Here is a 26,666-nt window from a genome sequence, read left to right as displayed (position 1 = left end):
TTACGCCACGCACTGACGCCAGCGTGAATGCAGGCTCGATGCGTTCCATTCAGAAGCCATCCATGCGTGAGCTTCTTTCTTTGTGAGCTGCTCGCTGTGGACGGGCAATAATACACTCGTCTCTAATTTGAACGTATCCAATATCGCGCATCACCTTCACTCCTCTCTACACCTGTTGTTACCTCACATTTCCCAGATCACAGGCTCTCAAAGTGGATGCCCTCCTGTCACAGCCAACATGGAAGGGAACTGCAGAGCTAATCAGAGCTGCAACCTACCACAGCCTGCAAAATGTGCGTCTGCCTCTCACACTTTCTCATCCATCACATCAGGAGGGCTGTGTCCCATAATGCTGACTGCATGCACGACATTGAATCACTTCCTGCATCGGATCAAAGCAAAGACAACACTCTTCCAACCACCCATCCGTAGGGTGTAGCATGCTATCTGTGCAGGCAAGTGTTTCAGTAGCCACGTCTGTGTGGTAAGCCCTATACAAAACCTTCAATACAATACCATATCATGGTGTCACCTACCTCCACTGTGATCAGTTGCATCAGTCCAGCTTATCAAGTGGAAGGCACCACATGACTACAACTCCCATAATGCAGCCGTCTGTCAAAATAAAACCCAGCACATAGTTGGTCGCCCTACCCATGATCAACTGAGGAGGTTAGGTGGATGTGTTTCTGATGTTGCAGAAAGTTCATACTGTATGCTTAGTTAGGCCTAGTAGAACGTGCAGCATGCAAATGCAGCATACATGCTAATACACAGTTAGTCGGCACTGCAGCATGGGCTGTTCCTGGGAGAGAAGGCAATGTCATGCCTATCTTGCAAAAAAGACAACCTCTGAGGGGCGCCAGAGAGCCTGTCAAGCATGCCTCAGTCTATTTACAGCTCTGTGCACCATCCACCTTTTTCTTTAAATTTCTTTTATCGGCGTTGGTAAAACTTCGGAAAGGAATCATCACAACAAGCACAAGTCAAAGCAACTGGGGTCTAATTTACAAACCCCTTGCCCCACCGGTGCGTCACTTTTTGTGACGTACCGGGGGCAGAACGGCAAAGGGATACGTCATATGTTGTAGATATGACGCGTCCCTGTGCTTAGGCACCGCGCTGCATTAATTCCTTGTAAATGAGGCTCTTGAAGTCTCAGGAAATGGAAACTCAGGGCCTCATTTACAAGGAAATAACTCAGCGTGGTGCCGCAAGCCATTTGGCTGTGCCGTGCTACGATAATTCCAAAGCACAGGGAAGCGTCATATCTACAATGACATGACGGATCCCTTGCTCTCCTCTGTTCTGGCGCACAATTTGCTGCCAGGCGCCGACCCAGGCAAGCTTTCACCATAGTGCAAGGGTGCCTGCGTTGAGGGGAATGATTGTGTATGTGCAAGAAGGTGTCCCTGTCTGCACATAAACAATCAGAAATGGTGTTTTTAAACTTATATGTGTGCTGCTTAATGCGGCACACAAAGAAGCTGAAAAACTGAATTTTTTAAATGATGGTTTATGTGCAGGAAGGGATAGCTTCCTGCACATAAACAATAATAAGATGTGATTTTCTTGCTCTGTGTGCTGTACGCATAGAAGAAGGAAAAAACGAGAAGAGACAAATCAAAAGATTTTTCCTCATTATGCCTCCCCTAGGGAGGGGTATCATCAGTGGCTGCTGGCATGGTTGACGGGTGGTGAGGCGGGTGTGGGCGTGTGTGGGGAGGGCGCTCTAGGGGGATGGGGGAACAGTAAAACAAAAAAAAAGGAACACTTACCTTGTTGCGCCAGTCCCGCGTCTCTGCTCCTGCTCTTCGCGGCACAGGAAGCACAGAAAAGGCTCCCCTGACAAATCACAACGCTGCAATGCAGCTTTGTGATTGATTTTGAGCATCCTGGTTCACTGCTCAACCAGGGAATGGGGGCCTGGGCTTGTTCTTCATGCAGGCTGTAACGCAGTCTGCATGGAGCATGGGAAAAGTGCTCATGACTGGTTTGGGCGGCCGAGAGGTGCCCTGCTCTGAAAGCTGAGCAGCCCCGCCCACCAGCAAAGCAACAGGAAAGAAAGAATGATAATAGCTCAAAGTTATTATCATTTTATGTTTCCTTTGCAATTCACTGCTTAAAATCAGTGGGATGACGCTCCTCCACCATAGCGGCGAGCCGCCCCTGCGTATGTGTATGCATTCTGATGCATTTCCAGGTTTCCGAATTCTCGTAAATCTGGAAATGTGGCAGAAGCCATGGGTGTTGCGTGGGAACACCCACAGCAACACCCATTGCACACCCCTTTCACTCAAAGTGTTGCCTGTAAAGGGGCCATATTCACAAGGACACAAAAAGCCACAAGGGTGGCTTTATGTGTCCTTGTAAATATGGGACATCAGGTTGCGCTGCAGGTGCGTCACAAAAAGTGATGCAGCAGCGGCGGAAGGGGCTTGTAAATAGGCCCCCAATTTTTATCTGCTTTTCTGAGACTGTTTTTTGCGACTTCAAATAAAAAAGGGCAGCGGGCCCAGAGCCGAAGATCTCACCAAGAATTGCCAGAAGACTGCAAAATAAACACCAAAATGTAAGATCTATCAAAAGTAATAAAAAACAATATGAACTGACCAGTTCAGGATCACGGATAAGCCAACAGAAAGGAGATTAGTGAGAGAGCTTTTTTCTCCTTGCCCTTATCACTACAAGGCACCCTTTATGGCCTGCTGGTGTGTTACTAATGCTTTAACACATTATATATGCTACATTCGGCAAGGCTTTTTCCACTAACAAAACAAGTGCATTACATCACCCATGCTAATTAAAACTTATTATTTTACCTATCAACGGTAGGGGTGTGTAAAGTTATAATTAGGGTTGTGTGAAATTACGCCAGCGACATTTACCATGCCTGTGTGGGTGGTGCAAACATGTTTGGCAAAGTGTCCTGAATGGGGTTCCACATGCCCCAGGAGGGCACCTCTGCTTTGCTGTGCTGAAAAGGTCATCCAGGCTCTGGGTCTAAATTCCATGAGGACCTTCCCCACAGGCCCCGGGCCTAAGGCACAGCTCAGGCTCAGGGAACCCATCCCAGGGATCCCCTAGCTCCTCCCAGAGTGAGTGGAATCTGATTCATAAGACATGGTGCAACCAGATGACTGTCGTTCAAGCCTGGTCAACTGGTCACTCTTAGCCCGGCTCTCTGGTTGTGCATAGCAAAGGAATGCATCAAATACCTAAATGGCTGGACTACTCTTGAAGTCCCGATGAGGGCTCATTTGACACATTGACCTTAGTCAGGATTGCATAATGTTGCATACATTTTCTTGAATGTACCCCTCTGTCACTCAGTGTGCACGGATTACTTGAAAGACAGGTGGGCTTTCTCTGGATTAGTAGGGACAAGGTACTAGGGACCCATTTGACATCCTACTGAATTCCCCGGGTGCTGGGCCTGTCCTGCCCCCCCTTCCCCCAGGTCCAGGGTCCCCAGCTGCATTTCTGCCTCCAAGTCTTCCTTCTCGGAGAGCAGGCAGGGATGTAAAACTAAAATCCCTATGCAGGGAGGCCTGCTTGGGCACAGGCTGCCTACCACTGTACTCGGATCGATTGAGCGTACAAGGTCCATTTAGGGAGGGACTGCTTGGCCTACCCCAGCTGTTGTTTCAAGCAAAATGCTTCTACCCTGCAGGGACTGTCTGGCTCCAAGATATGCGTTTCGTGGAGGCCACACAGCAGAGTTAAGTCAAAGCAGCCTGGCTGCCTGCGCCCTCCCTAGTGGTCCGACCAGAGTGGATAGGGTTGGGTGGTGCTAGTTCCAGATGCTGCTTGGTGATTCAGGCCCGAAAGTCAGGCCATTTCCCTTTTCCACCCAGTGCATTTCCACAGCAGTTCAGAACAACCGTTCCGTGAGGTGTCTCCTTGGGGTGTTTCTGCAGTCACAATTTGCAACCAGTTTTTTTGAGCCCAGTATTGAATTTTGTCATACGACCTATGTACTAACAGTTTGGTTCAGAAAATTCTGAATCAAAGTTTTTGTGAATGTAAAAAGATTTCCTTCATCTGACCATATATCCTTGTACTGGACGGTTAATAGCATAATCATCTGTGGGAAAATACTTGTATGATTAAAAATGTTATTATTTTTAGATCCTTCTGTAAACAAACGGAAACACCCATTATACATGTGTGACACACTGTTGTACATTTAAATGACTGCTCCTTTATTTCCAGATCAATGTACCTTCCCACTGGCATGCACATTCTATTAAATATTAACAGCACGGACAACATTATTAATAAGGTAGTTTATCTTCCTTACCTTGAACTTGGATGTTATTGTGTTGCACAGAGCTATCTTGTAAAGGTTGGTACATCTTTAGCAGGGGAGGCATTGCCTGTTGTGCATGAGGTGGCTGTGGAGTTCTTCTCTGCATCATGGGTGGAGGGGCAGGTATTCTCCGGGGACTGATATGATGGGGAGAGTGAGCTGCGGTTGAAAACCTGTGTAAAGGAAAAGTAGGACACATTTATGAACAATAAAGAAATATACCAATCTTATGTAATCCTTGCCTTTATAAGCTTCCTCAGCTCTTGCGAACATAGAGCACACTTGAGCAGAACTTCTTAAACAATGAATGTAAGGGTTCAATATTTATTAGATACATTGATTGATTTTGATTGATTGATCGATTTTATAATTAATAAAGCACAAATATTTACCCAGAGGCATCTTGGCACTGACCATGACTGGTAATGAACAGAAGAGCTGTAAGGGTTCAGGGATAACTAGTCAGATTCAGAGTGAAAAGCCAGGCATTTAATGCCTGCCTGAACCTAAGCAAACAAGTAGCAGTTTTCAACTCCAGAGGTAGACGGTTCCAGTTTAGGGCCATACGACAAACTAGGCTCCTCCCTCCCCAGGTCGCAGGTCTGTGGGATGGAACAACCAGATCTCGTGCAGAGCTGGAACGGAGGGTCTTGCCAAGAAGATACCATCTAAACCTATCTCTAAGGTAAACAGGACCCAGACCCTAAAGAGCCTTTAAGCTATGCAAAGGGCATTAAAAAGTATATGCTTTCTTATTGGCAGTCAATGTAGCCTGCTATTAGCTTGGGAGGCTGAAACATATCTGAGGGTCTTTGTTAGAAGGCGGGCTGCCGCATTCTGTACAATTTGCATTATTTTAAAGTATTTCTTTGGTAGAATTAGAAATAGATATTGCATAATATAATACCCATTTTCACAATGTAATAAAGTGAAAAATGCTCAATAAATGTAGGATGTGCCCTTTTTCAGGAGATACCTCATTAACATTGTCTGGGAAGATACACCTTGATCGCTTCTAGGTGCTTTGCAAGCTGGAACAGCAAGGCACACGGTTATAGCTATGTATGGGGTGCCATTACATAGAGCTTATGGCTGTTCATGAGAAGGGAAGGTGCACTCTGGTTGAAGTCAGTCAAAAGACACAAGTATAGTCTATCATATGCCGGTTATCATGCTGTCTTTTCTATATATGGTAGCCAATCTTGGGACTATTGTGATTTACCGTGGAACCTTTCATAAATATTTCAGAATTACTTGGAACCCTTATATTTGAAATTCACGAATACGCTTGTGACAGATACCCTGAGGAGACTATTTCTGTCATTATTTGTCATGTATGATACTCTCACTTTATGTGTTAACCCTGATGAAGTTCACGTGGCACTAGGGAACGAAACGTGTGGGCTGTGTGCCAGTTTTTTAAAACAACGTTAAATAAAAAGAAGATTGATGGACTATACTTGTGTCTTTTGACTTACTTCTAGCAGAGTGCACCTTCCTTTCCCATGAACTTTCTTACAAAATTGGCATTCATCAACGGCCGATGCTGGGAGTAGCTGCACCTTTTTGTGATATATGTAACAAGTAGAATTGAAGTGCTCAACCCTGGTCGGCCATTGTTTGCTTTTCTATAGAGCTTACGGCTGCATGTTTCATTCAATTTCCATGCAGATTATCTAAAGGAGTGTGCTGTGCCATTGTTTCTTATACATATTATATTTCTGCTTGTGGTTATATAGAGCATTCAGGTCATCATATAAACACAGTTGCAGTTTACATTTGTGACCCCTCCACAACTGCAGTGCCCTTAACCTCCCTCCTGAACGTCAGGGCAAAACGGAAAACCAACCTATTCTGATTATAGTTCTGACACAGGTCATGAAATGGACCTGGTAATGACGTTTAGATTTCCGATCACTGTTATGAGGCAGCATGCATACTATCCCATCAACTTTGTTACAAGTGGTACATTACTCTGTGAGGTTGTCATATCCTCCACAGGGAAATGCTGCAAACTGAGCCTGGCCCATTCCCTTAGGACACCAAGTATTCCTTGGTTTACTCATCATTCTCCTGTTCTTTGAATGAAAACCAGAGAACGGGATGGAAGGGTGGGTCATAATGACTGGAACAAGGATGATAGGACAACGAGTAATGAAGATTACCAGTAAGTAATCCTATACATTACCTTTACGTCCAGTGTCCTGTGTCCTCATCGGAGCAATTACTCTATGAAGTATATTAAAGTAATGTAGGTCTTCGTTAATAAATACACCAAATAAAAGAAATTGAAAGGTGAATCAAAAAGCCATAGAATATATGCTACACCCAGTGTTTGAGGAAATACATATATTCTATTCACATTATTATTGATTTGATAATCCCAAACCAAAATTCTTATCATAACAGTTACATTGATGAGTCTGTAATAATGGACAAAAGTATTCCGTACAGTCCAAGTTGCTGCAACAAGATTTCTGCAACAGGAACTCAATTAACCTCTGCTCATGAAGCAGCAAGACATCTTTTTGACCTTCCCGGAATTCCCTCTGGAACATGTTGTTTCATTGCGTACGCAAGATAAATTAAAGACCTGTGCCACCTACTTATAGTTAACGATGAAGCTTTTTTCCCTTAACCTGATGCTCCAAAAGTTACAATAAAAGAATCACATTTCCTAAAGGATAAAGACCTTTTAATATAAATCAACAAATCTCTTTTCACATCTAGCAAGTGAAATTTTCCTTCTTCCGAATAAGGAGGATTTTGGATAAAAAATCAAGTAAGATTAACTCCTGCTCTGTATTTGTAGATGATGTAAATTTACTGGAGTTGGAAAGGCAGGGTTAATTCTCATAAATCTGTAATCAAAAATATTCAAAAGGGTAAGCCAACGTAGTAAAGCTCCTAACTTCTCCACTATATTGTCTGATATGATAGCCAGCAAACAACCACTTTCAAAGTCAGAAACTTGATAACAGCCAATTCAGAATGTTCAAATGGATGTTCCAGAAGTGCTCTTAGAACAGGAATTACATTGCAATGCGAGGGTCCTATCTTTTTCTTTGGTTGTTCCATTCCAAAAGAAAACTCTCAAGCAACTTTAAAACCAGATTCTCACCATCCCCTGAATTTCCTGATGGATCTTTAAAAGATTTTAGTAATGCCCACAGAGATCATAATGTGGCTACTGAAACGTTTTTATGGAAACAGTCCCATAAAAAAAGTATAATAGAAGAAATTTGTCAATTTAACAAGGAAAGAGAATGTGTGGAACAACATGACTCAAAGCGTTTCACATGCTTTGGATAAGCCTTCTACATGATCTTGAAATAGTCTTTGCTAAATGTGAAGGAATTCTTTTCCCCTGCAACCCTGTCTCTCAATTTCCAAACTGAAAGATGTAGATGGTTCCAGAAAAGACAAAACACCTTCTTTGTTGCAAAGGGATGAAGAGATAGAGGGGGAATCAATAGAGGTATATTTGCCATGGATTTCAACATGGGAAAGCACAACCTCCTCAGCCAGAATGGAACATCCATGATCACCTCTTGAGATTGATTAATTGTTTTCCGCAAGACTTTTGAGATTATGGGAAAGGGAGGAAAGGCATATGTGAGTTTCTAAGGCCACTCCATTGTCAAGGAATCAAATCACCCATGCCCCCCCTTCCCCCCGGAAACCTGGAACAAAACCTCTGAATTTGTTTGTTATTTCTGGCTCCAAAGGATTGAGGAATGGTAGCTCAAGCCTCCTGCAAATTCTTTCCCTTCCCCTGGTATACAAACCTCTCAGGGAACGAATATATATCTTCACCCAGAGATTGTTTTGCCATGTGATCTTCCTCAAGGATGTTGTCGTGTTCCTAGCTGATGTTTCAAGTATGATACAGTGACACTATTGTGTGAAAGAATCAGAACATGATTCCCCAGAACCAAATCCTGAAAATTTTCCAATGCCTTTTCCACAGTTATCATGTCTTTCCAATTGTATCATCGACGGCTTTGACCCCAAGACCACTGACTCTGCAATTCATAGTCCTTTGATATTGCTCCCCACCCTAAGAAACTTGCATCTGTTGTTGTAATACATGGTTTTCCAGGTTCAAAAGGAAATCTCTTTGTTAGTTTGTCCTGTCTTAGAGACCATTTGAGACCCTGTTCAATGTTAAGAGGGCTTGAAATCATCTTGGTTAGTACTTGATATGTCAGAGACCATTGTGACTGCAAATGGACCTGCAATTGGGTATAGATGCAGATGGTTCCTGTATTAGAAAAGGCAGATTGCCATTAAACAAGTGGATATAACAAACACCTTACTGGAGCCTCTGGAGATCCTAGGAAGAGTCTAATCAAATCCTGGCCATCAACTGCCCTTTGATATAGAAGGAACACCATTCCCTTCAGTGTGCTGAAATTTGCTCTTATAAAGATAAACGTTTGTGTTGGAACCCATTGACATTTTTTCAGATTCAACAGAATGTTGTATTGTTCCAGACATGACCTAACAGCTTCCAAGCCCCCCAAAGCTTTCACCTTCATCGCACATGGAAAAGTCAATCATGAAGAACCCCTAAAGATGCCGTGCAGCCACCAGGGGTGCAACTATCTTTCTAAATACTTAGGCAGATAACTTCATTGTGCTATTGCCACATGGTAGTATGACTCCAAGAGGTTGATTGTTATGAGAAAGCTTTTCTCGAGGATCAGAGAAATTATCTGATGAAGGGCTTCCATCCTGAATTATATTAATTTAATCTACATGGTTAGGAATTTCAAGTCTACAATCATCCTGCAAACCCCATGAACCCTTGGACACTAGGTAGATTATTGAGTACAATCCAGTTCCTGTCTCTTTCTCTGAAACTGGTACCACTGATCCCTTAATTTGAAACACAAAGGTGGATTTATTTTTTTAAAGCAGCTCACTTCTCTAGACACTACAGCCATGGTGGTATTATGATCCCAGAATCTGGAGCGGAAGATATAGAATCTATCAGGAGACACTTCTCTATGGCTTGTCTCAACCACTTGTCTGAAGTGGATGTGTCTCCCTACTGGGAACATAGGGCATAGTTAGAAATGTGGTTGCTTGGCTTTTGAGCTTGATTTTTGCTTCAAATTGGACTTTCCTCAGTAGATTTCCCTTGTTATTGATATTGTGAAGCCTTTTTGTTTTCTTGATGGTTGTCTAAAAGACTTTTCATAGTTTCTTGCTTTTCCTTCTTGGCTGGATTACTGTTGCTGCTGTTTTAATGATGAGAAGTGTGCCTTCTCCTTTAGCAGCTTGTGAAATTTCTCCTCCAGCTCAGAACCAAACAACGTTGCTTCTTGAAAGGATAACCATAGCTGCCGACATCTGAGAGACGTTTGTGTGCCAATCTTTAAGAACAACATTCCTGCTTGCTGATACTACTGCTCCTGCTGACAAGGCTGAGGCTCTAGCAACATCAAAGGATACTTCGATAAAAATTATATTTGCTGTTCCACATCTTCTAATAGAACTGAACATTATGTTCCTTCTTCAATTGCTTTCAATAAAGATTTTAAGTATGATATTAATGACTAAGTCATGTAGCCCCATTTACTTCAGCTCGTAAAGCAAGGTGAGAACCGAAATATGCTTTTATTTGGGGTGAATTGATTTTTTAAATCTGTTGAATCTTTAATAATGGCAATAATTATATCTATGTCCTTCCTACTAAACTGCCCACAAAGGCATCAAGCATGATAGAATCTGGCAATTTTTCATCCATATGGTCCAATAGATAAAGCTTTGACATGAACCTAGGGGCTGAGATTTTATCCAGGTCTTTCTAGTCATGTAAGACCAGATCCATGCAGATGATTTGGTATATTCACTTGTGCTGATTCCCTAAATAATCTTAATACAGAACCAGAAGTAGGGATTGAAGGCTCGCAAGCAGGGAACCCCATATTCAATCTTACATGATCCACTATTAAAGGTAAGGTTTATTTTACAATGTATACCTCCTTCTGATTATCTGGTGTAGATACCCAATCACAACCTGAACGAGAAGACAAATAAAATGTCAAGTGATTCACAGACACACTCTCAGCCATTTTGTCCTTATGTTTTTTTGTACGGCAGTTACAGTTTCCATCACAAGTCTATTCACCCTGTCATCCTCTGACTTTTGTTCATTCTAACAGGGGAGAAGAATGTGAAGGAGCTGATGAAGTGGAGTCAGACTCCACATAAGGTTGCTCACCAGTATGTTTGCCCATAGCTTCAAGCAAAGTCTCATGCAATCCATAGGAACTGAATAAACACTAGCTTCTGAAGAGTGCACAATAAATACAGGCAGCAGTAAACACTCTCCAAAAGAATTTGCTCCTGCTCTTGACTGTCCCCTTTTCGCTACTTATAGGTATATTCTCTTCTCTCTCCCGATACAGGAAACAAGAGTGTGTGCATGCCCAGATACCCCTTCCCTTACTGGCCGATTGTGAATCGAATTAATTTTCTTTTTCATCTCAGACACCGACAAACAGAACAACAAGCCCAGAAAGGGCAATTAAAAAATGCAATAAAACCCTTTGGTTTCAAACCCAACAGAGAACAATTGTAGCATTACCTGTTCATAGACCACCAGCCAGTGAATACATTCATTTTTAAATGCTCCTTTGTTTTAATGTCTCCTGAGTGATTTATACCAATTATAATGTTAATATATGAAAGAGGCTAAATCAGAACTCACTTCGCAGAGTCCCGCCCCAGTGGGCGTGTGCTGCTTTGCCTGATGGTACTCCCCTACAGTTGACCCAAGTGAGTGCTGCCTTGTTGTGAAAATTAATTCAATGTCTCTTACCCATGTGGGCTCTTTGGAGTGGGAAACACTGCTTACACTGGGGCGGGACTCTGTGAAGTATATAATCAAGTTCCCCAAAGGCCGCCTTGACTTTGAATTGTGCCAGTGATCAAGGACTAATTGTTTGTCCGAAACGTGTTTGGCAGTTATTAAGGCTTTGATGGAGGAAGCTGTTTTCCATGCAGCCTGCAATAATAAATGGAGTAACTGTCTTTGATGTGTGGCGTTTTTATCAGGGCATCTTGTTGCTGGATTTGGAGCAGTGAGCCTAGCCACGGAAACGCCCCGCTGCAAGTGAGCGGCCCTGCGGCGCTGGAAGTCTGGCACCGAGAGGACAGAGAGTCCGTGATTGCGGGACATGGTATGGGCAGTGGAGGTAGTGTTTCCCATTCCAAAGAACCCACATGGGTAAGAGACATTGAATTAATTTTCAAAACAAGGCAGCACTCACTTGGGCCAACTGTGGGGGACTTCGAGTACCAGCAGGCAAAGCAGCACACGCCCACTGGGGCGGGACTCTGTGAAGTATAATTAAGTTCCCTCAAGGCCGCCTTGACTTTGAATCGTGCCAGTGATCAAGGACTAAGTGTTTGTCGGAAACGCGTTTGGCAATTATTAAGGCTTTGAAGGAGGAATATGTTTTCCATGCAACCTGCAATATTAAATGGAGTAACTCTCTTTGATGTGTGGCCTTTTCATCAGGGCATCTTGTTGTTGGATTTGGAGTGGTGAGCCTAGCCGCGGAAACGCCCCGCTGCAAGTGAGTGGCCCTGTGGCGCTGGAAGTCTGGTGTCAAGAGGTCAGAGTATCCGTGATTGCGGGACATGGTATGGGCAGTGGAAGCAGTGTTTCCCACTCCAAAGAACCCACATGGGTAAGAGACATTGAATTAATTTTCAAAACAATGCAGCACTCACTTGGGCCAACTATGGGGGACTTCGAGTACAATCAGGCAAAGCGGCACACGCCCACCAGGCCGGGACTCTGTGAAGTATATAATTAAGTTCCCCGAAGGCCGCCTTGACTTTGAATCGTGCCAGTGATCAAGGACTAAGTGTTTGTCCGAAACGCGTTTGGCAGTTATTAAGGCTTTGAAGGAGGAAGCTGTTTTCCATGCAGCCTGCAATAATAAATGGAGTAACTCTCTTTGATGTGTGGCGTTTTCATTAGGGCATCTTGTTGTTGGATTTGGAACGGTGAGCCTAGCCGCGGAAACGCCCCGCTGCAAGTGAGTGGCCCTGCGGCGCTGGAAGTCCGGCGCCGAGAGGACAGAGAGTCTGTGATTGCGGAGCATGGTATGGGCAGTGGAAGCAGTGTTTCCCACTCCAAAGAACCCACATGGGTAAGAGACATTGAATTTATTTTCAAAACAAGGCAGCACTCACTTGGGCCAACTGTGGGGGACTTCGAGTACCATCAGGCAAAGCGGCACACACCCACTGGGGTGGGACTCTGTGAAGTATAATTAAGTTCCCTAAAGGCCGCCTTGACTTTGAATCGTGCCAGTGATCAAGGACTAAGGGGCCGATTCTGATCCGGGTCGGAAAGCACTCCGACCGAGCCGGATCCGGTGTGTTTTCCGACCGAGCCGGAGTCCTGCAGTCCGACCGAGCGAGTACGATGCGGCCGTATGCTGTCGGACTCGGTTCGGTCGGACTCCCATAGAATTCAATGAGAGACGGTCGTACGACGCGTACATGGGCTCTCATTGACTGAATGGGTACATCTCGAACAAGTGCGCCCCCTACAGTGGGTACGCGTCGGTGTCAGCCGTGCCGTACATGCCTGTATTGGGGAGATCCATAGGTCTCCCCCTGTGTCCGAGTCGTAGGGCTGCAGGTGTCAGGGGGTCCGATGCGGACCCCCGAAGTCCGACTCCAGGAGCTTTTGTGAGCCGGACACTCCGGCTCGCACAGGCTGTCCGACGCGTGCATCGTACTGGCTCGGTTGTAAATTGCATCCATTGCACGCCACGGTTAGCTTCCGACCGAGACGTACGGAGCGGTTCGTCCCGGAAACGACTCGGTCGGTGAATCTCACGTAGCTCGCATCATACTTGCTCGCTCGTACAGCTGTACGAGTCGGCCGGAAAACACACGTACGGCTCATAGTTTTTCCGGCCGGATCGCGTTCGGTGCCCTTCCGACCCAGATCAGAATCGGCCCCTAAGTGTTTGTCCGAAATATATATCTGGTGACTGAGCACCGTTTCAGCCAACGCTGCAATGGTGAGGTGTGCTTGGCCTATGGATTTTTTGCACATGGCCCTCCCCCGACCCTGCACAGTGACTCTTTTGCATAAACTGCATGCTGTTTTTACAATGGAGATTGTTTTGACATTGACATGTATAAATAGTTTAAGAAAAATGGCACTCATTAGATTGAGGAAGGCTACCTGGTAAGCCAAAATGCGTCTCTCTGTGTTGACGGGTCGGAAGAGGCCCTTTGGAATAAAAGTGCCTGGACACTCAGCATTCCTTGTGTGCGTGTTCTCTTCCACGTGGAGAAGGGTTTGTTTGGATATTTTTCAGGGCCTGTGGTCGGCACTGCTCACGCACCACCAGTCGGCTTTGGGCTTCTCATATCGACAGCAGTTTGGAGTAGGAGCATGGTAGTGCTATGATGATTAGCCCCCAGAGATTCCGCTGAAAAAAGGAAGAGTGGATGACAGCAGTGTGGGAGGCGAAGATCCTGACGCAAGGAGGTCTGTTGGCATTCAGCGCGGGCTCTTTGCTTTCCCCTGGCTCCAAATGCCTCACGCTTTAGACCGGCAGATATCTGGTGACTGGGCACCATTTCTGCCAACGCTGCAATAATGAGGTTTGCTTGGCCTATGGACTTTTTGCGCATGGCCCTCCCACACAGTGACGATTTTGCATAGACTGCATGCTGTTTTTACAATGGAGATAGTTTTGACATTCACAGGATTGGAATGTGCTTTATTTTACTTTTCTACATATACGGAATCCATTTGGAAGCTGTATTGAGAACATAATGGTTCAATTGTGTGGGCATTACTATTTTTAGACCACTAATGTAAACAGTTTGCACGTTAATCACACATGATAAAAAAAAGTGCAGTTACTGTTTCTCTAAGCATGTTAGAAATTGTGCTCAATATTCCACAAGCTACCCCGTCTTGCTTGATATGTTTTTGTTCTAAATGTATTTGTCATGTGTTCATGTAGGATGCAGGATTGTGTCCCACGTAATTGCTACGTATGTATTTTTGCTATTTGACATTTTAGATTTATTAGATTGATTGTCCGGCTGGTCACTCGCATTATAGTACTGATTCAAGTCTATAATTATCCTATTTACTCAACTGTTGCGTTTAAGGACCAATGTTCTAATACCAAACTGTTACCCAAGGTCCTTATCTACCTTCTGGGTTCCCTTGTTTTTGTAAAAGTGTGGGGGACGAGACATGTGCACGCGCACGGCTGGCAGCGTTAGCACAAGGGATAGCCGATGTGCTCGAACGGAGGACACGAGATGTGCACGCGAACGGCTCAGCTCACTCAACGCGCGCATGGCGTGCTTTCGCTTTCCCCTGCACACAGCCATGACCTCCGAGACTAAGCGGCAGGTATGGGCTCACTCCTTCTCGGCTTATTAATGCATGCAGTCAGTTTTTCAGGTGCCCGAAGAGATACTTTGGTTTCTGGATGCCTGGAATTTCTCACTTTACAGCTCTCACTTTATATATTTTTTTCTATTCGTTTGTAACTAAATTCTAAGCTATGTCATTAATAAAACATCCAGTTACAGCCAAGCAAATTCTTATAAACAAGCACAAAGTTCTTGTTTGCCATAGGCAGGGCAAGGTACATTAATTAACTTCCAAAAAGTTCTATAAAGCAGGCTTCGCTTTATACATCTTTTATCAAGGGTTTTTTTGTGCCTCTTTTACTCAAAGATAATGATTTGGAAACCTGACACAGATGAGGACTCGGAACGTTCTAGCAAGCTTCAGTTCTCCAAGTGTGCACCATATGCTACTGCAGATCTATTTAGGAAAAACAGTTTTTGAGCATTTTAAGGTTTCAGTACTTCATGCAAAGACCTAACTGACTCAAGAGATATTGTTCCATTGCTTAATGATTTTAAATTGTATTTGCAAAATGGATGCAGTATAACACATAGTACCAATGCCATCAGCTCAGGTCTGCCTCCATTGACAAATTGATAGATTCGGCTTTTTGTGGCACATAGCATGGTTACGTCCAAAAGTTTATACATAAAAAAGTAAAAAAATTGTCCTGGTTTTTTAATTGACCCTCCTACCTAATAACTAGCCTACACTGACCTCTCATATTTGATAGATGATTCTAATTGCAGACACCTCACATTTACGAGGCACAAACTGAATCAGGAAGCTTTAGATAGAAGCCCTCCCGCTCATCATGTGGTGGTGTACAGCTCCAAGTAGGCTGTGTTTTACTCAGGAAGTGACAGAGCCACTTATTAGTTCCTTTCCGCACCCTGACATGCGGAATCTCTAGCTCCACTCCCACTTGCATCTGTCTTTTATTGGCTTAAAAAAAAAATGAAATCCAATGTGCAATGGGACAATGCCCCCGCCTACAACTGCAGGTTTCAAACCATGGAGTGACTGCAGGGTCGTCACAGTCCCTGCACAAGTTACATCTTTAGTGTCTGGGTTCAGGGCACAACTCAAAGTCATGTGATGAGTGCACCCTCATGCACCCAAAGTTGATCTAGGGCCGTGAAAGCTAAATTTCAAACACAGGAAGAAGTCCTAGGCCTCACCAAAGTCCTGCTCCAAGTTAAGAATGTAGACCAACTGCCAAGGCAACTTGCACAACAAGTCTTCACAATCCAAGTCCTCCAGGAATTCAAAGTTCAATCAGAAACATAGGCAAAGCAAGATTCAAGCCCATCCTTCCTCTCTAGAAAAAGGGAAGTTGTGAGAGTGAAAAGCTACCACTCAATGTTGATCCAGTACCTACAGTTCCTGATGCACCCAAAGTTCCAACCCATTGGTGGTACCACAGCAGATCATGGCCTTTAATAAGACCATGCTGCATATCTTTGGCACTCTTCCTGTTCCCTGTGGAACATCTACAGGTTCCATTGATTCATATGAACCATTAACTGAATTACTTCTAGCAGACCAGTCCTCTGTGCCGTCTGAACACCTTGGACCAGAGCCATCATAGGTTAAGCACCAAGTCAGAGATCCAGATCCGTCCCTCTTTCATGCATGGTCACACCCCGAATCTGCTACAGCGCAACTGGAGTCTGGGCCTATACTTTCCCTTCTACAGAGCACAGGACTCCTGTACACCTTCACACCTCTGCCTCGCCTGTCCAAAGTGCTGCAGATGATCAGGCCCAAGTCATCCTAGTAGCTCCATATGGGCCAGGAGTCTCCCAACAACTATGGAATAATCTTTCTGCCCACGTCAAAGTTACAATACTAACACACATTTGGTTTTTAGGAAACCCTCAACACCCTTATTTCACTAACCTCTTTCCATTCAGTGCACATCTATTTAGTGCTTTGTCCCATTATTATTGTAGTTTCCCACATTTTTTAAAACTGTTCCCAGCACCAAGATACCTTGAGGTGAAGTTATGCTTTATGAATAACAAATACAGAGAACAGCCGTAAGGAAGTATATTACAAGTTAGGTTATTAAACTACTGCCTGTCCCATTATACAAGGTTAAGGATTAGTGACTTTAATTCAAATGTGAAGATGTCCAACAAATAGAATTAAAATGCTAAATAGGATAACAGATGAGGAAACTGTATAGAAACAAAATATGACAGTTGGTGTCAATTTGGATACTGAAGGCGAGTAAAGGATCTTCATGTGCCCTTGCCCTGAAAAGCAGACCACATTTAGTAGCCCTACCACAGAGTGAAATCTAAATAGGTGGAGAGAAACAAACGTGCACTGGATCTTTTGCAATACAGTGTTTGTTGGGTGGCCAGCAATAGTGAAAGAATTTTTAGATAGGACTATTTTAAGATCCAGTATCTACACACAGATGGCTTTTGTCACCTCTAACCATGTTAAAACAAGCATTTGCAGTGCAATAGGTCTCGCATTTACACGACTGCGCTCTTGTCATTGTAAATGACAATGCTTTTTTTATGTTTTGGTTTTTAAAATATACAAGGCATTGTCATTTACAATCCCAGTAGCTTAAACTCGCATAAATGCGAGACCTATTGCATTGCAAATGCTTGTTTCGTTAGGCATTGATATTGTCGGACTGCCTGCCAAACTATGCAGGACACGTTTCAGATGTCATTTTGGACAACGTATATACCATTGATGCCTTCGCATTTTTAGGTGCCTTTCTAGCAGCCTGGATATGATTGGAATGGGGGATTAATGGATTTGTAGTTTGATTTGCGATTACATACTTGTTACGGGGCAACATGAGAGCTCGGAAACTCACACTATGTGAGATATTTTGATTGTAAGGCTTAATCCAGATTGATCGCAAAGCTGCACTGTGTGGATCACTGATCTTTAACTCATCATCAAGTAGTTTTGCCTTACATTCGAACCATGAGTGAGCCCCTTTGTGATATTGCCTCAAGAAGTCTCAAGTGATCCCCATTCCAATTATAGTATCAGAGGGATGCAAACCCATCTCCCCGATGCATCTCACTCGCACAGCAGATCAGAGTATTGCCAACTGACACATGAACGTTGTTTGCGCTATTTTTTTATGTGAATGGAATATTGTTAGCAGTTGTTCCTATTCAGTGTAAAAGATACATCTGTTTTACAAGTGTTAAGTGTACACATTGCAGGTTCATTGCAATGGTCTGTTGAGGCATTATGCAGTAATAGAGCGCAGTTTTGCACTAGGCACTGGGCATTTCAATTACTTTCAATATAATTTTTAGTTACATTTGTGATCATCATCACCACTCAATGACATTCATGAATGCACCTGTATGTACGTTTTTAATTAATGTTGGTATCTTTTTAAATTGGAACTCAAAGATGTTTTATATTTCTATGATTATGACATGTACAAATAGTTTAAGAAAAATGGCACACATTAGATTGAAGAAGGCTGCCTGGTCAGCCGAAACGCGTCTCTCTGTGTTGTCCGGGTCGGAAGAGGCCCTATGGAATAAAAGTGCCTGAAAACTCAGCATTCCTCGTGTGCGTGCTCTCTTACACGTGGAGAAGGGTTTGTTTGGATATATATATATATATTCAATGACAAAAACTAAGGTTACAGGGACATTATAGTTAGGCTCAGATTTCACTCGTAGAAATCCATAGAAATTCAGCAGTTATAATTACCTGAGCTAACTATAACTTATACCCCCGCAATGCACTGATTATGACCTCACATATTACATTATTAATGACATGGTCAGTGACATCTCTGATGTCATCATCCACAGAACCACTCCCACATTGTAATTTTGCCCCTCCGCTATCCAACACTTTCCCTACTGTTACACTCACTGGAGTGGGGATTGTAATTTTTACTCCTCCGCTATCCAACACTTTCCCTACTGTTGCTTTCACTGGAGTGGGAATAGCAATTTTTACCCTTCCGCTAGCCAACACTTTCTCTACTGTTGCACTAACTGGAGTGGGAATAGTAATTTTTACCACAGCGCTATCCAACACTTTCCCTACTGTTACAATTATTGGAGTGTGAATAGTAATTTTAACCACAGCACTATCCAACAATTTCCCTACTGTTGCACTGACTGGTGGCGGAATAGTAATTTTTACCCCTCCGCTATCCAACACTTTCCCTACTGTTGCACTAATTGGAGTGGTAATAGTTACTTTTCCCTCACCATACAACTTTTTCCCTATTGTTGCACTCACTGGAGTAGGACTACCTATTCAACGCTTTCCCTACTTTTGCACTGATTGGAGTAGGAATAGTAATTTGTATCCCTCAGCTATTTAACACTTTCCTTACTGTTACACACGCTGGAGTGGGAATAGTAATTTTTTCCCCTCGCTAAACAACACTTTACCTACTCTTGCTCTCACTGGAGAGGGAATAGTAATTTTTACCCCTCCGGTATCCAACACTTTACCTACTGTTGCACTCACTGGAGTGGGAATAGTAATTTTTACCCCTCCGCTATCTAACAATTTCCCTACTGTTACAGCCACTGGAGTGGGAATAGTAATTATTACCCCTCCACTATCCAACACCCTTCCCTACTGTTGCACTCACTGGAGTGGGAATAGTAATTTTTACCCCTCCACTATCCAACACTTTCCTTACTGTTACACTCACTGGAGTGGGGATAGTAGTTTTTTCCCCTCCGCTATCCAACACATTCCCTACTGTTACAATTCCTGGAGTGGGAATGGTAATTTTTACCCCTCTGCTAGCCAACACTTTCCCTACTGTTGCACTCACTGGAGTAAGAATAGTCATTTTTACCCCACAGCTAGCCAACACTTTCCCTTCTCTTACACTGACTGGAGTGGGAAATTCAAGTTTAAAGATATTTAAATAGTTTAATGTTTTAATTTATAATAGATTGTTTTTTTATTATATTTTATGGTTTTGTACATATATATATGTATATATATATATTTGTACATTATAGCATAATTTTAAAATGATAAAATAAATTAAAAATAATAGTTTATTAATTGTTTAAAAGTAAATATACATATTAATTATTATGCATGCGTTCTTAACTTTTTAAAATTACGTTTATTTGTTATATTTGTCAAAATGTATATTACATCTATTTTATTTTTTATATTAATTTAACATATTTAATATTTATTAATTTATTTTAAATATATATATGTATATATAATCGATATTTTGTACAACTATATTTTTTACATCGATATTTCTTTTTCCTTATTTTTGTACTTACTTGTTTAAGGATAGTGAGTCGATATTTTACCATTCTATGTTTTTTCATCTACATTTTTTACTTCAATATTTTTTACATCGATATTCTGTCAGTGAACCGTAGTAAATAATAGTCTGCTATTTACCGTTAGTGTAATAAAAATAATGAACCAGGGTTAGAAGAGGACTTTCCCTGGCAGCTGAGGTAAATAACATAATGCTTTTATATGAATGTTGTATGCTTGTGTGTGGGTGAGAGTGTTCTTGTGTAAGAGAGAGAGTGTGTGTATATGTGAGCATGTGTGTATGCATGAGCATGTGTAAGTGAAGATTATTTTTTTTTTTTATTCACAAACTATGAGTAAAATTTTACTAATAGTAATTTTATGACTGCAGAGACTCCACACTTGTGGCAGGGAAACCATACATAAAAAGAAATGGCCCCTCCGATATTTGTATGTACAGTTCTTTGACTGCGGATTCGCAGAAGTCATAATAATTAATATTGGTTAAATTAAACTCGTAGTTTGTGAATACCAAAAAAATAGTAAATTACTCAAAAGTGTAAGTTTACCTTTGTGAATCAGGCCCGAAGTGTCAGCAAGTAAGTTTGAGTGATGAATGAGAATGAATGACCAAGAATGAGTTTAAGCGAGAGTTACAGTGTAACGGCAGTGTGAGTGAAAATGAGTATGAATGAGAATAAATGCGAGTGCAACACAGAGAATCAGTGAGTCAGAGTAAGTGAGATTAACTGAGAATGAGTGAATGACAGAACAGTGAGTTTAAATTAGTGTAAGTATGATTGAGGGATTGAGTGAATGTGAGAGAGAATAAGTGCAAGTGAATGAGTGAGAATGAGTGAATCAGAGCAAGTGAGAAAAACTGATAATGAGAGAAACTGAGCAAGATTGAGTGAGTAAAAGTGAGAGTGAGTGCAAGTGAGTGTGAGTGAGAAAGTATGAACAGGTCACAGTAAGAGAGTGAGCAGGTTTGGAGGAGTGAGGATGAGTGTGGTAGAGTAAGAGTGAGTGCAAGGGAGTGAATAAGATATTCTAGGCTTATATATAGGGACCCATAGCAAAATGCTGGTGCTGGACATACCTGACTCACTTTAGAGACTATGCTTTCTAGTATATTTATGTGATACCTTTCGTTTTACAATGCACTATTTGATTCAATTTGTTTCAAAATGTGTTGGGGCGACAACCTCCTTCTTCCCCCAAATCTTTCCCTAGAAAAGGTCAGGCTCACTCACTTTGCTTACTACAATTCAGGGCAAGTATTACGCCAACCACTTTCAAAGATTGCCAGCCGTCACTGAAAGAGCAGAAGTTATGCAGTGTCTAGAAGAGCACTATTTATATTTTGCAGGTTCCTAGAGAACCTAGATATTTAGGTTTGTATAATAAATAAATTCAGCAATGCAATGTGCACTCTAGTGGTTAAATAAAAGATGAAATACAAGGCAAACACATTTTAAACTAGTTGTTGCCATGTTTCATTATTGTGAATACATATAAAATAATGTGTTTGAATAAACGTTCATCTCTGTGCTTCTCACAGTGAAGTGACTCGTTAGAAGGCCATACATCAAAAGGCATTAACAATATGGAATAATGTACTCAAATAATACTATACACAAGGGGAGCTATTAAATCATGGCAGTTTGTGCTATAAATAATTAAGGTTCCCAGTGCTGGTCTCTGTTTCGTTTTACTATATTCTCTTCAGATGTACATATAATTGTTTTCATATAATACAAAGAGAAGCAAGTAAAGTTCCACTGGCATATCATGTCAGCAATACACCTGAACGAAAGTTAAATTAGGCCAGTTAGGGGAATTTCGTATTGTGTTTCTTATGCAAAATTCACAAAATAATGCCCCTTTCCATAGTTGCATGTAATTCCTGGTAAATAGTTACAGAGAATAGTGCAATTCATGGTAAAGGTTTACAACAAATGCAATGGAGGTATAGAACGTGAGCAGCTGTTGTCCACGGTGCTTTTGTTTAAATGCAAGGAGTCACTTTTTGCTAAAATATTGATTTCCATTTTGTGTAATTATGCATAATTTTGCTGTAATTTCCTGAAATTATGTGAATGCAAATCACAATAATTTCGCACACCCTTAGCCAGCACCCCAAGTTATAGTTAGGTGGATATTTCACTCGTATAAAACCAATAAAATTCCCCCGTTATAGTTAGTTCAGATAACTATAACTCGCGCGCCCGCAATCCACTGCTCATGACGTCACATATTACATCACTCATGACATGGTCAGTGGCATCACTCATGACATCACTCATGACATCATCCTTGTGATAGAGTGACGGTCGCGCGAGTTATAGTTATCTGAACTAACTATAACGGGGGAATTTCATTGATTTTTTACGAGTGAAATATCCACCTAACTATAACCTGTGTGAAACCTATGGTTTTTTAAGTGAATTTGCAAGGTTTTTTAAATGCTAATTCCTAACTATAACGTGTGTGAAACCTATGGTTTTTTAAGTGAATTTGTACGGTTTTTTAAATGCTAAGTTATGTATTTATAAATTATTTTTTTTTCAAGGTTTTTCACCGTGCGCGTATATATCTATGTGTGTTCACTTTAAAAAACCACACTTGATGTACATGTACTTTGTTGTAAAGGCATGGTATATTAACCCTGCAGTTATTATGAAACTTCAGTGATGTTAATTATTGTGATATTGTCAGGTTTTCCTGGGAACATTCAGGGCTATAAGTCATTTGATGTTATTTCGTGCAATGTCATTAATTTTAAAGGAGGAGTGATTTCAATTTCTCTACCCTTGGCATTTTGGTGGATTGATGTCCATGTGTAAGAGCTTTTTTTGTTATGTTTTTTAAAATATGCTACGCCAGGTTTAAGTCAGCAGGTTAGGTAGCACTTCAGCCAGCAAAAGATTAGCCTTTTATTAGTTTTTATAGCTTAAGGCATTTTAATGGATTGGTAATCTGTTTGCAGTCAGAAGTCAAAAATAAATATCAACAACTTTATCTGGAAATAAGGGGCATATTATCAAGCACGGAGTTAAAATTATCGCCGCCTTAGTGGCAGAAAACTTCAGCTAAAGCGACGATAATGGGCTTGGTAATATGCCGCAGAGAATTGTAATAGAAGCCCATGTTGTCACCAGAACATGGGATTCTATGGGAATTCTCAAGGGCATATTATCAAGCCCATTATCGTCGCTTTAGCGGCAGTTTTCTGCCGCTAATGTGGCAATAATTTTAACTCCGTTTCTTGATAATATGCCCCTAAATTCTTTGTGCTGTGGACTTCATCGGTCAAGATAATTCAGAGGAAACAATGAAGCGATACTAGCCGACAAAGGGAAAGCAAGCTCCACAGAGTGTGCAACGTTAGGATTCCACATTTGTCTGTTTTCCCGCCTCTTTTCTCCAAGGCGCCTCGATGGGAATGCATTGCTTTGTTCAGCTGGACAGGCCTACTCCGTTTTTTTAGCGGACTTTGGTGGCATGTGGTGAATCACCTCGTGAATTCCCGGCTTATTCACGCGTGTGACTATAGTATCGTCTTCTACATCTTTTCTGTCTCGCAGGAGAGAGGCTTGCACAGAATTCAAGCCAGATTTGTCCATGAATGAATCACTGTGTGATTGAGCGGGAAATGTAAATGTAATTCGGTTTGAGTCAGGCTGCTCGCTTTGTGACGTCACACCAAATTGGCAGAATACTCGCTATTGGTCTGGCGTGACTCCCACAGAAGAGGACGAGTGAACATATTCAAAATTAAAACAGCCCCTGGAAAGATCCAGGTTGACAAATGTACGGTGCAATTCGCAAGCAGCTACGTTTGCTCTCTTCCAATCCTCCCTCATTTATAAGCAACGAGCGCACAATTATTTCTTTTCATCATCAAATAGAATCCTATATGTTAAAAAACATCAAGAGGGTTTGTGATAACAGATTGCGTGTGAAATATTTATAGACTTTCAACGATGTTGTCAGGAATGTGCAAAAGAAAACGAAGACAGTCGCGCAGTCGCGATGCAATGTTTAATTGTAATTGTAACCCCTCACTGAATCAAGACCCTCAAGTGAAGTTTTAAGAGACAGTGGGGGATATGTACAAGTGGCAGAGCGTGTCGTTAACCTCCTTGGCTTAACGACACGCTCCGGCACTTCGAAAACGCAAGGCTGCACCATATTTACAAGAATGTGGTGCAGCCTTGCTTTTCCCCCCGCGATGGCGCCAAGTTGAACAACGTAGTGCCAACGCAGGCACCCTTGCACCAGACTGCAAGGGTGTCTGTGTGCAGGGGAGGATTGGTTATGTGTAGGAAGGTGTCCCTTCCTGCACATAAACAATCCTAGAAATGCCATTCTGTCACTCTCTGGCGTGCTGCTTCATGCCGCACACATGAAAGTTACAAAATGGCATTTTTTAGAAAGGTTTATGTACAAGAAGGAACACCTTCCTGTACATAAACAAACCATTGCATTTTGATTTTTCCATGTGTGCAGCACACATGGAAAAAGCAGAAACGAGGAGAAATAATACATTTCTCCTGGTTTCGCCAACTTAAGACCAGGATTTTCCTGGTCTTAATTTTGGCGTTGCCTCCTATGTACGCCACCCTTGTACATAGGGGGCAGCGTCAAATACAATGAGTGTTGCGGTGGAACGCCCACCACAACACCCACTTCACGCCCCTTTCACACTAACATAGCGTGAAAGGGTGCCTTATGTACAAGGCTGCGTTAAGTACATAAGGCGCAGCCCCTGTCACCACCACAATGTCTGTAAAAGTGATGTTGCGGTGGCGATAGGGGCTTGTACATATGCCCCAGTGTGTCCAATTTATATCTTGGAAGTATGTATGCCCCATCACAATGGTAAAGGAGTACACATACTGGCAAGGTAATTTGTCCGCCTGCCCGATTCAGATGCATGGGAACCATAGGTTTAAACACGGAAACACTACAGTTTCCGCCGTGATTAAACCCCTCCGATGGCCCTGCAGAGTAAGGGCCATCAGAGGCAGACCTCCAGTTCCGCCCACCTAATTTAGATGGGCGGAATTAGAGGTCAGTTTTCACTGCCTGTCACAGGCAGAAAAACCTTGGTGGTAAGGGGCAATGAAAACTGCTAAATGCTCCCATCGTCATGGGAGGGGACTCCCAAGGGGAGGGGAGCATTTGTTTGTTATTTTTTTTATGAGACAGAAGATTCAGCAAGATATCATTTCCTCCTGCCTAACTTGAAAACCTGTAAGTAAAAAGATCTTTAACACTGACCCAAAACCGAAAAGTGATGTTTTCAATCGTACCTCTTACAGTATTCTATAGTTAGGGGCAGGGGACTGAAAATCTACGACCCCTCTACAAAGAAATCTGATGTTCTGGACCTCAACTAGTCCCTCTCTACTTGACCTTAAGGTCATGTTTATAGTGTATAGTATAAATTTATACTTCAGAAGTTTTGGGAACATCCCCTGGGGACACTGTATGCCCAGCATAATATTTTAAACACAGTGGGCCAAATCACAAACTGTTTTCAGCAGTACGTAAAGTAGTACCACAGTAGTACTAGCTCCATACTACTAAATGCAATTTACAAACCAACAACCGTAAACCTCCATCTTCTCCTCTCCTTTCATTCTGTGTAGAGATCTCTACCAAGCTGTATTTTAAAGACAAGTTTGAGGCACATATACTGACACAAAACACACCCACAAAAGAGTAAGAATACAATTCATCAAATACACTTTTTAAGTTGCTGCAATCCTAAAGATTTCAAATGTACTGCAACACAGTCTTTCAATAAGTCACGCACCACACATGGCCAAACATTGGTACTGCAAAACACTCCCATATAAAAAAAAATGAAGGCTGGGAATTGAAATGACATCATGTAGAAACGAATATAAATAGGAAATTATATGTATTATTGATTTTTGAGTAAGAAACATAATAAGCTTATTTTGAATTTGAATTAAACCTTTTTACTTTAAAAATGCATTTTTAAATGCATTTATTACTTTAACCAGTTTTATTAAATAATAAATAAAAATGCTAGCAAGGTTTAGTTATTTCTACAATTATTGTTTAAAAACTAAAATCTATAAATTAAGATAATATATTTAATTGTTTGGAATATTTAATACACATTTAACTTGATGAGTTAGAGTGCTGTAAAATTTTATTTTATTATGTTCAGGTTCCTGATAAATATTTGAAATTAATTTACTTCTATACCATACATGAAAAATATTTTTTTTAAAATAATAAAAATTAATAAACTTCTGAATAATTTGCCAAAGAAAAATTTCAATCTTGCTGGTGGAAAGTGCCACCAACAGATGAAAAGCCACTAGTAGTAACTTTACACTCCTAAATTCTGTGTGGGAGGCTCCACCCCCTCATTTTCATGCTGCCTTGTGCGAGGATACCACGAATGGCAATGCGTTGTTCATCAAAGCCCTCAGGTAACAGATTAGATTGACTTTCTTGTGCTTTGCCTTCATACTCTGGATGGAGCTCTGAAGTGAATATTGTCTCATTTCTATTCTCCATAACAGATAGGTTTTCTATAAGTAGATGAGGTGCAATTCCTGCCTGGGTGAGACTTGCAAAAAAGGTATAAGACGATGACCTTAAAAGTACGCTACTTTTAGCGGT

General features: G+C 41.9%; 1 protein-coding gene across 2 annotated transcripts in view; it reads right to left on the bottom strand.

Annotated features, from left to right (window-relative positions):
- Positions 1 to 26,666, bottom strand: part of GLIS3 (GLIS family zinc finger 3) — a 773,572-nt gene that overhangs the window by 55,030 nt on the left and 691,876 nt on the right. For both annotated transcript variants that reach the window (XM_085632942.1, XM_085632943.1), the window contains one exon: positions 4,304 to 4,485. In XM_085632942.1, coding sequence (XP_085489068.1) covers positions 4,304 to 4,485 — 182 coding nt within the window. The remainder of the gene's footprint in view (positions 1 to 4,303; positions 4,486 to 26,666) is intronic.

This window comes from Triturus cristatus, chromosome 2_1 (genome assembly GCF_964204655.1).
Source record: "Triturus cristatus chromosome 2_1, aTriCri1.1, whole genome shotgun sequence".
NCBI classification, from domain to species: Eukaryota; Metazoa; Chordata; class Amphibia; order Caudata; family Salamandridae; genus Triturus; species Triturus cristatus.
Note: the sequence above shows the minus strand (reverse complement) of the source record. Positions and strands in the feature narration are given on the sequence as shown.